Source organism: Triticum aestivum, chromosome 5A (genome assembly GCF_018294505.1).
Source record: "Triticum aestivum cultivar Chinese Spring chromosome 5A, IWGSC CS RefSeq v2.1, whole genome shotgun sequence".
In the NCBI taxonomy this organism is placed as follows: Eukaryota; Viridiplantae; Streptophyta; class Magnoliopsida; order Poales; family Poaceae; genus Triticum; species Triticum aestivum.
The window spans coordinates 468,939,337-468,949,068 of NC_057806.1; the positions used below are offsets into that span (position 1 = coordinate 468,939,337).

The following is a 9,732-nucleotide window of genomic DNA, read 5'->3' on the forward strand; positions in this document are numbered from 1 at the left end:
GGAAGCCGTCCCCGACGTTGACGTCGTTGTAGAGGTCGTCGTAGTCGTCGTCGTCGCCGTAGTACTGGTCGACGTCCTGCACGGCGGAGATGGCCTCCTTCCGGTGGAAGGAGCCGTCCCCGTCGGGATCCATGGCGGCGGCGGCGGGGGCGGGGGAGGCGGAGCAAACCCTAGGGGCTGGATCTGGTGGGAGCGCGCCGAGGTGGAGGGGGGAAACGAAATAAGCTGGAGACTGGGTCTGGCTGGTGCTCGGATTTGGATTTGGAGGGTGTGTGCGCGTGCGCCTCGTCCCGGGTCAGGACCGGAGAGGATGGCAGGTGGGGCCCGCGCGGTGAGCGCGGGATGGTTCCGGTGAGGTCAGGCGGTGGGACGTGGCGGGCTGGCAGTGGACGGGTGGGCTTGACAAATCTTTGGGCCCTCTCTCTCTCTGAAAGGCCGGTGCCTTCGAGGAGTTGAGGGATGGAATTTTCTATACGACTTTCACAGAGATATAGGATAGGTTTTTTTATAGGGAAATACTAATACTATTATCGAATCTGATTCCAAGTCCTTGTACAATGCAAGATGCTTAGCCGATGCTTGGTAAAATAAATCAGTTTTTTTAAGAACTAGTGCTTATTTGTATACTATATAGATGTTTAATTAAGCACCCCTCCTATAGAGATAAGCATTGGTGCTCGAGAAAAACTCGGTTTATTTTGCCAAGCACCTCCTCTAAGCATCTTGCATTGTACAAGGCCTAAGGCGGCTAGGGTTTGCCGGTTCACCGTCGCCCGTCTCGGAGGCGGCTGCACGGTTGTCGGCGTTGATTTCCAAGGACGATGCCCTTCGTTGTCGTGTTTCGTTTCTACCTCTCTACTACGGATTACTTGTCGCCTATGCACCAAGGCGCCGGGAGTAGATTTGTTTTTTCCCGCTTCCTTGTGTTTAACCAGTTGAGCATGTCTTTGTGAGGTTTGATGTTGCGTGTGGAGGATTGTGATTTAGCCTAGATGGGTGTGCGTTGGATCTAGTGAGGTAGTAAGGTGTTGTGTTGCTCTTATTCTTTTTGGTTGGAGCTTTTTCTTCTTGGGTGAACTGTTCGCGGATCAATGTAACATTTAGGGTCTATTCAGTAGCTCCTCAACTCTTGCAAATCCTCGAATCCCACTTCTCGTTTCCACCGCCAGCTTCCGATGGGAGCCCTAGCGGTCAAAAATACGTTCGGCTCATCGCTCCAGCTTCTCGTACGCTCCAGCAGGCCAATCTGCCTTGATGGGCTGAAGCCCAACCGGCTCAACAAGTAACATGGCTTAGGCCCAGTCGAACACATTAGCAGAGGCGAGATAGAAGTAGCGAACCGGTACGTGAACCCCTCGAGTCACTTAGCGGTGGCATCTCCTTGTAAATAATGTCAACTCCACTTTTCCCCGATTCCTGGATCACCCAAACACCCTCTCCGCATTTTTGTACATGATCCCTGCTTCGATCCGGGAAGCTGGCTTCTTGGAGCTGGGCCTTTTGGGCCAGCTTCCCTCATAGATTTGCGGAAGCTGGGAGCTGGCGAGCTACAGAACAGGCCCTTAGCATGGAATTGTTGTGGTATGTTCTCTCATCCACGCAATTCGAGAGCTTCTGGATATGCAAGAGTGGGTGAGAGCAAGAGTGATTTTTCTGTCTACACTTGGATGAAGTTAAGGCAGATGATCTTTGTATTAAGCTAGGGTTTGATCTCATGCACCTATCTGAAAGTGATGGTCGGCCCAGGGGCCTAGTTCTTTTTTATATGCAAGAATTTGATGTGGTGTTGAATTAGTCATCGACCAACTTTATTGATGTTTTATTCATAGCCGGCGAGGAGGTTGGCTGGTGGTTTGACAAGTTTCTATGGGGTCCCAACCTGGGACCAATGGCACCTCTCATGGAATTTCTTGTGTGATCTTCCCGGCAAAGAATCACACCCTTGGCTGGTATATGGTGAATTTCTTGTGTGATCTTCACGACAAAGGATCGTACCATTGGCTGGTATATGGTGAATTTCTTGTGTGATCTTCATGGCAAAGGATCACCCCCTTGGCTGATATATGGTGGTTTTAATGAGATAATGTGTGCATAAAAAAAGAGGGTGGTAACCTCGTCCTAACTCCATGATGCAAGCTTTCCGTGAATGTCTAGTTGACTGTGGGTTGGAATACCTTGGTTATAACGGAGATTGATATACTTTGCAAAGAGGAGAAAACAGGGAAAGATTGGATAGGTTGTTGTAAACCCAACATGGATGGAAAAATTGCCATTGGCGAGAGCCACCAATGCAAATAATATACACTCGGATCATCGGCCATTAATACTAGATATTGAGTGTGATGAGAGCTAAAGTTTGTCACAGAGGCAAGTGTTCGCCACTTTGAAGCCCGATGACTACAGGAGGAAACGGTGAATGAGGTGGTAAGGTTGGCCACAGACCGGGCCAAATTGGTAGGGGTAGGCCCTTCCCCCGGCGACCCGACTAAAACCATCGACGTTGATCTTCATGAATGGGAACGTGAAATTTTAAAGAGCCCCGAGAGGCGTATTAATAAACTGAAAAAATAACTTGAATAACTTCGTTCATGGGCGAACTCAGTGGATTCTTGGGCAAGGCTTAAAGAGATCCAACTAATTTTGAATAACCTAGTGGATCAAGAGGAGATCTATGGGTTGCAAAGAGGTAGAGTCAATTGGCTTTTGCATGGGGACCAAAATACTTCCTATTTTCATAATGCTGCAACAACTGGGACGAGAAGAAATTAGATTAAGAAGTTGTCAGATGATACGGGCGTGTGGCATGAAGGTATGGATCGGTTAAAAGTCATGTTGTTGGGAAACGTAGCATGCAATTTCAAAAAAGATCCTACGCTCACGCAAGATCTATCTAGGAGATGCATAGCAACGAGAGGGGGAGAGTGTGTCCACGTACCCTCGTAGACCGAAGGCGGAAGCGTTTGACAACGCGGTTGCAGTAGTCGAACTTCTTCTAGCTGATATCTACTACGCAACTTCATTCTTGTAGACACATGTTGGGCCTCTAGTGGATGACCTAAAGGTTTATCAATCCGTGCAGGCGTAGGATGAAGATGGTCTCTATCAAACAACCCTACAGTCAAATACAAGAAATCTCTTGTGTCCCCAATGCACCCAATACAATGGAAATTTGTATAGGTGCACTAGTTTGGCGAAGAGATGGTGAGAAAAGTGTGATATGGATGGTAGAAATATATTTTTATAATCTAAATAAATAAAAATAGCAAGGTAGAGAATATAAACGGGCACAAAAATGGTATTGCAATGCTTGAAAATGAGGCCTAGGGTCCGTACTTTCGCTAGCGCAGTCTCTCAACAATGCTAATATAATTGGATCATATAACCATCCCTCAGCATGCAATGAAGAATCACTCCAAAGTTCCTATCTAGCAGAGAACATAAGAAGAAATCGTTTGTAGGGTACGAAACCACCTCGAAGTTATTCTTTCCGATTGATCTATCCAAGAGTTCGTACTAAAATAACACCAAATAATTTCAGATTCATAATACTCAATCCAACACAAAGAACTCCGAAGAGTGCCCCAAGAATTCTATCGGAGAAACAAAGACAAGAACATGCATCAACCCCTATGCATAGATTACCCTAATGTCACCTCTGGAATCTGCGAGTTGAGTGCCAAAACATATATCAAGTTGATCAATATGATACCCCGTTGTCACCACGAGTATTCATTTGCAAGACATATATCAAGTGCTCTCAAATCCATAAAAGTATCCAGTCCGATAAAACGAAATCTCAAAGGGAAAAACTCAATTCATCACAACCAGATAGAGAGGGGAAAACACCATATGATCCGACTATATCAACAAAGCTCGCGATACACCAAGATCATGACATCTCAAGAACACGAGAGAGAGTGAGAGAGAGAGAGAGAGAGAGATTAAACACACAGCTACTAGTACAAAACCTCAACCCCGAGGGTGGACTACTCCCTCCTCATTGTGGTGGCCGCCCGGATGATGAAGATGGCCACCGGTGATGATTTCCCCCTCCGGCAAAGTGCCAGAACGGGGTCTAGATTGGTTTTCGGTGGCTATAGAGCCTTGCGGCGGCGGAACTTCTGATCTAGGGTTACCCTGAGGGTTTTTGGAATATTTGGGAATTTATAGGGCGAAGAGGGGGTGCGGGAGGCCACCGAGGTGGGCACAACCCATCTGGGCACGCTTGGGCCCCCAGGCGCGCCCTAGTGGGTTGCATCCCCCTCGGGGCACCCCCAGGTGCTGCTCTGGCCCACTGGATGTCTTCTGGTCCATAAAAAATCCACAAAAGGTTTCACGGTGTTTGGACTCCGTTTGATATTGATTTCCTGCGATGTAAAAAACAAGCAAAAAACAGCAACTGGCACTGGGCACTTGGTCAATAGGTTAGTCCCAAAAAATGATATAAAGTTGCTATAAAATGATTGTAAAACATCCAAGAATGATAATAAAACAACATGAATACTTCATAAATTATAGATACATTGGAGACGTATCAGCGTCCCCAAGCTTAATTCCTACTCGTCCTCGAGTAGGTAAATGATAAAAGAAATAATTTATGAAGTGTGAATGCTAGCAAAGTGCACAAGTTTGATCAATGACAATTTCAATCACTTTTCCTAGCATCATAACAACAATTCTTTCCTATAAAACTTCTCATGTTAAAGTAGCAACCAGTTCACATGTTAAGATTCAAACAACGAATTCTCTTGAAACTCAACAACCTATGTTCTCAGTCACCAAGCAATTGTAATTCAACTTATTCAACAGAGTTTAAGTAAGAGCTCCACATACTCAACCATCATATAGTCTTCTATGATTGCTAACACTCACCGCATACACATGAGCAAAACGTTTCAACCAGACACATAGAAAGATAGGGGCTTAAAATTTCGCCTCCCAACGTATTCACCTCAAGGGTGGTGTCAACAATAATAACTCATGCTACCCATATCCAACTGGGTATATGTACCTAGATCTTTCCTCACCACATGACGCTTGCCAAAAGAGAAAAATAAAAAGGAATAGAGAGAAAAACTTTGACTCTTGCATGAAAGTAAATACATAAAAGTAAAAGGTAGGCCCTTCGCAGAGGGAAGCAAAGGTTGCCATGCGCTTTTTGTTTGTATGCTCAATCCCTTAGTGCAAAAGAACGTCATGTTATATTGCCCCTTATGATAGCAACCTTTATTATGCAGTCTGTCACTTTTATTCTTTGCCATCACAAGTTCATACAACGCTCAATTTTCTCTTACACTAAATGACCTAACACTTCTAGAAGCATTTTTTATTGCGTTATTGCACCGATGACAACTTACTTGAAGGATCTTGCTCAATCCTTAGGTAGGTATGGTGGACTCTTGAAAATAAGATTTGGGTTTAAGGGTTTTTGGATGCACAAGTAGTATCTCTACTTGGTGCGGAATTTTTGGCTAGCAAGGATGGGGGGCAAGCACCACATGTTGAAGGATCTATGACAATATAACTTCTATGTGAATATGAACAAACATAAACCATTACGTTGTCTTCCTTGTCCAACGTCAATAATTTTGGCATATAATATTTTGATGGGGGCTCACAATCACAAAAGATTTCCAAGATAGTGTATTTGCACGTGAAAGTTCTCTTCCTTATACTAATTATTCATGAATTGCTTATATGACCAATATTGTGATTGTCAGACTTCAAAAGATTTCACTTTCTAAACCCAACCTGAAGCTACCACTAGGCATGATATGAACATATAATTTAAACTTCATTACATTCAATTTATTCAACAATTTACTCATAGGATAAAAGTGAAGCATGAGAGTAAATGACAAACTACTCTAAAAATATATATAAGTGAAGATCATGCGAGCAGTTAAGTAAATGGGTAGCTAATTGAGGACTCTCTCTTATTTAAAAGTTTCAGATCTAAGTATTTTATTAAAACAGCAAGCAAAACAAAATAAAATGAAATTCTAAGAATGTTACACATCATGTGAAGAAGGAAAAACTTAGGATCAACCGATACTAACCGATAATTATTGATGAAGAAAGGTGGGATGCCTACCAGGGCATCCCCAAGCTTAGATGCTTGAGACTTCTTGGAATATTATCTTGGGATGCCTTGGGCATCCCCAAGCTTGAGCTTTTGTGTCTCCTTAATTCCTTTTATATCACGGTTTCCCTAAATCTTAAAAACTTCATCCACGCAAAACTCAACAAGAACTCGTGAGATAAATTAGTATAAACCAATGCAAAAACCTTATAATTATCTACTGTAACAAATCACTAAAATTATTATTCAACATTCATACTAAATGCCTTTGCATATTTAATACTCCTATCCTCAAATAGAATCATTAAACAAGCAAACATATGCAAACAATGCAAACATAACAACAATCTGCCAAAACAGTACAGTCTGTAAAGAATGCAAGAGTATCAATACTTCTTTAACTCCAAAAATTATGAAAATTTACCACACTGTAGAAAATTTATCAGAGCATTGTGCAAAAAGTTCCAACATTTTATCACATTCTGGCTTTTCTCGGGAATTTTTGCTACATCGATAAACTTTCTGTTTTGGAACAACAACACATAGACTTGCAAAATAAGCATGGTAAAGGCTATACTTGACATTTTTATTGAAATTAAAGGTGCAAAACATTATTCTTAATAGAAAAGCAAATCAAAACAAAATAAATTGACGCTCCAAGTAAAACACATATCATGTGACGAATGAAAACATAGCTCCAAGTGAGGTTATCGATAATGTTGAAGACGAAAGAGGGGATGCCTTCTAGGGCATCCCCAAGCTTAGTTGCTTGGGTCTTCCTTGAATATTACCTTGGGGTGCCTTGGACATCCCCAAGATTAGGGTCTTGTCACTCCCTATTCTCCTCATATCGATATCTCACCCAAAACTTGAAAAACTTCAATCACACAAAACTCAACAGAACTTCTTGAGATAGGTTAGTATGATAAAGAGTAAACCATTTCACTTTGGTACTGTCAAAGGCAAGATTCATAATTGTTTCCTCACAATGCCTACTGTAGAATATTATTTCCACAATTTATATTGAGAAATATAAGCCATAGAAACTAGAAAACAAGCAAACTATGCATTGAAAACAGAATCTGTCAAAAACAGAACAGTCTGTAATGATCTGGATGACAACCATACTTCTGCTACTCCAAAAATTCTAAAAATAGGAAAACCTAGGAAATTTATATATCAATCTTCTGCAAAAAGAATCTTTATTTTATCACGCTTCTGTTAAAAATGAGAATTATTTTCCTGAGCGCAAAAGTTTCTGTTTTTCAGCTGGATCAAATCAACTATCACCATGGACCATCCCAAAGGTCTTACTACACTTTATTGAAACGAAAGCAATAAAACATGATTACTACAGTAGCATAATCATGTGAACACACAAAAACAGTAGGTAAAAGTGTTGGGTTGTCTCCCCAGAAGTGCTTTTATTTAATGCCTTTTAGCTTGGCATGAAGATTTCAATGATGCTCGCAAAAAAGATAAAGATTGAAACACAAAGAAAGCATCATGAAGCATATGGCTAGCACATTTAACTCTAACCCACTTCCTATGCATAGGGATTTTGTGAGCAAACAACTTATGGGAGCAAGAATCAACTAGCATAGGAAGGCAAAACAAGTGCAACTTCAAAACTTTCAACACATAGAGAGGAAACTTGGTATTATTGCAATACCTAAAAGCATATGTTGCTCTCTCATAATAACTTTCAGTAGCATCATGAATGAATTCAACAATATAACTATCACATAAAGCATTCTTTTCATGATCCACAAGCATAGAAATTTTATTACTCTCCACATAAGCAAATTCATTCTCATGAATAGTAGTGGGAGCAAATTCAACAAAATAACTATCATGTGATTTAAAATTAAAATCATGATGACAAGTTTCATGATTATCATTATTTTTTATAGCATACATGTCATCACCGTAATTATCATAAAAAGCAACTTTGTTGTCAAAGTCAATTGCAACCTCTTCCAAAATAGTGGATTCATCACTAAATAAAGTCATGACCTCTTCAAATCCGCTTTCATCAATATAATCATCATAAATAGGAGGCATGCAATCATTATAACAAATTTGTACATCAAATCTTGGGGGACTAAAAATATCAACTTCATCAAACATAGCATCCCCAAGCTTATGGCTTTGCATATCATTAGCATCATGGATATTCAAAGAGTTCATACCAACAACATTGCAACCATGCTCATCATTCAAATATTTTTTTCAAACATTTTATAGAATTCTTATTCTATCAATTGAGCACAATTTTCCTTTCCATCATTTTCACAAAAGACATTATAAAGACGAATAATATGATGCGACCTCAATTCCATTTTTTAGTTTTATTTTTATAAACCAAACTAGTGATAAAACAATAAACTAAAAGATATTATTGCAAGATGTAAAGATATACGTTCAAGCACTCATCTCCCCGGCAACGGCGCCAAAAAAGAGCTTGATGTCTACTATGCAACTTTATTCTTGTAGACATGTGTTGGGCCTCCAAGCGTAGAATTTTGTGGGACAATAGTAATTTTCCCTCAAGTGGATGACCTAAGGTTTATCAATCCGTGGGAGGCATAGGATGAAGATGGTCTCTCTCAAACAACCCTGCAATCAAATACAAGAAATCTCTTGTGTCCCCAACGCACCCAATACAATGGCAATTTGTATAGATGCACTAGTTCGGCGAAGAGATGGTGATAAAAGTGTAATATGGATGGTAGAAATATATTTTTATAATCTGAATAAATAAAAATAGCAAGGTAGCAAACAGTAAATGGGCACAAAAACGGTATTGCAATGCTTGAAAATGAGGCCTAGGGTCCGTACTTTCGCTAGCGCAGTCTCTCAACAATGCTAATATAATTGGATCATATAACCATCCCTCAACGTGCACTGAAGAATCACTCCAAAGTTCCTATCTAGCGGAGAACATAAGAAGAAATCATTTGTAGGGTACGAAACCACCTCGAAGTTATTCTTTCCGATCGATCTACCCAAGAGTTCGTACTAAAATAACACCAAATAATTTCAGATTCATAATACTCAATCCAACACAAAGAACTTCAAAGAGTGCCCCAAGATTTCTACCGCAGAAAAAAAGACAAGAATGTGCATCAACCCCTATGCATAGATTACCCCAATGTCACCTCGGGAATCCGCGAGTTGAGAGCCAAAACATATATCAAGTTGATCAATATGATACCCCATTGTCACCACGAGTATTCATTTGCAAGACATATATCAAGTGCTCTCAAATCCATAAAGGTATTCAATCCGATAAAACGGAATCTCAAAGGGAAAAACTCAATTCATCACAACAAGATAGAGAGGGGAAAACACCATATGATCCGAGTATATTAACAAAGGCCGCCGAGATGATGAAGATTAAACACATTACTACGTTGCCCAACAGTGGTATTAGAGCCAGGTTTTATGTGTTGATGTTATTTGCACGAGTAGAACACAAGTGAGTTGTGGGCGATATAAGTCATACTGCTTACCAGCATGTCATACTTTGGTTCGGCGGTATTGTTGGACGAAGCGGCCCGGACCGACATTACGCGTACGCTTACGCGAGACCAGTTCTCTCGACGTGCTTTGCACAAAGGTGGCTAGCGGGTGACAGTTTCTCCAAC

General features: G+C 40.9%; 1 protein-coding gene across 1 annotated transcript in view; it reads right to left on the bottom strand.

Moving 5' to 3' along the window:
- Positions 1-253, bottom strand: part of LOC123104075 (translation initiation factor IF-2) — a gene marked incomplete in the record, with an annotated part of 4,803 nt that extends 4,550 nt beyond the window's left edge. The window contains 1 exon segment of the mRNA XM_044525796.1: positions 1-253. Coding sequence (XP_044381731.1) covers positions 1-133 — 133 coding nt within the window.
- Between the last annotated feature and the right edge of the window lie 9,479 nt (positions 254-9,732).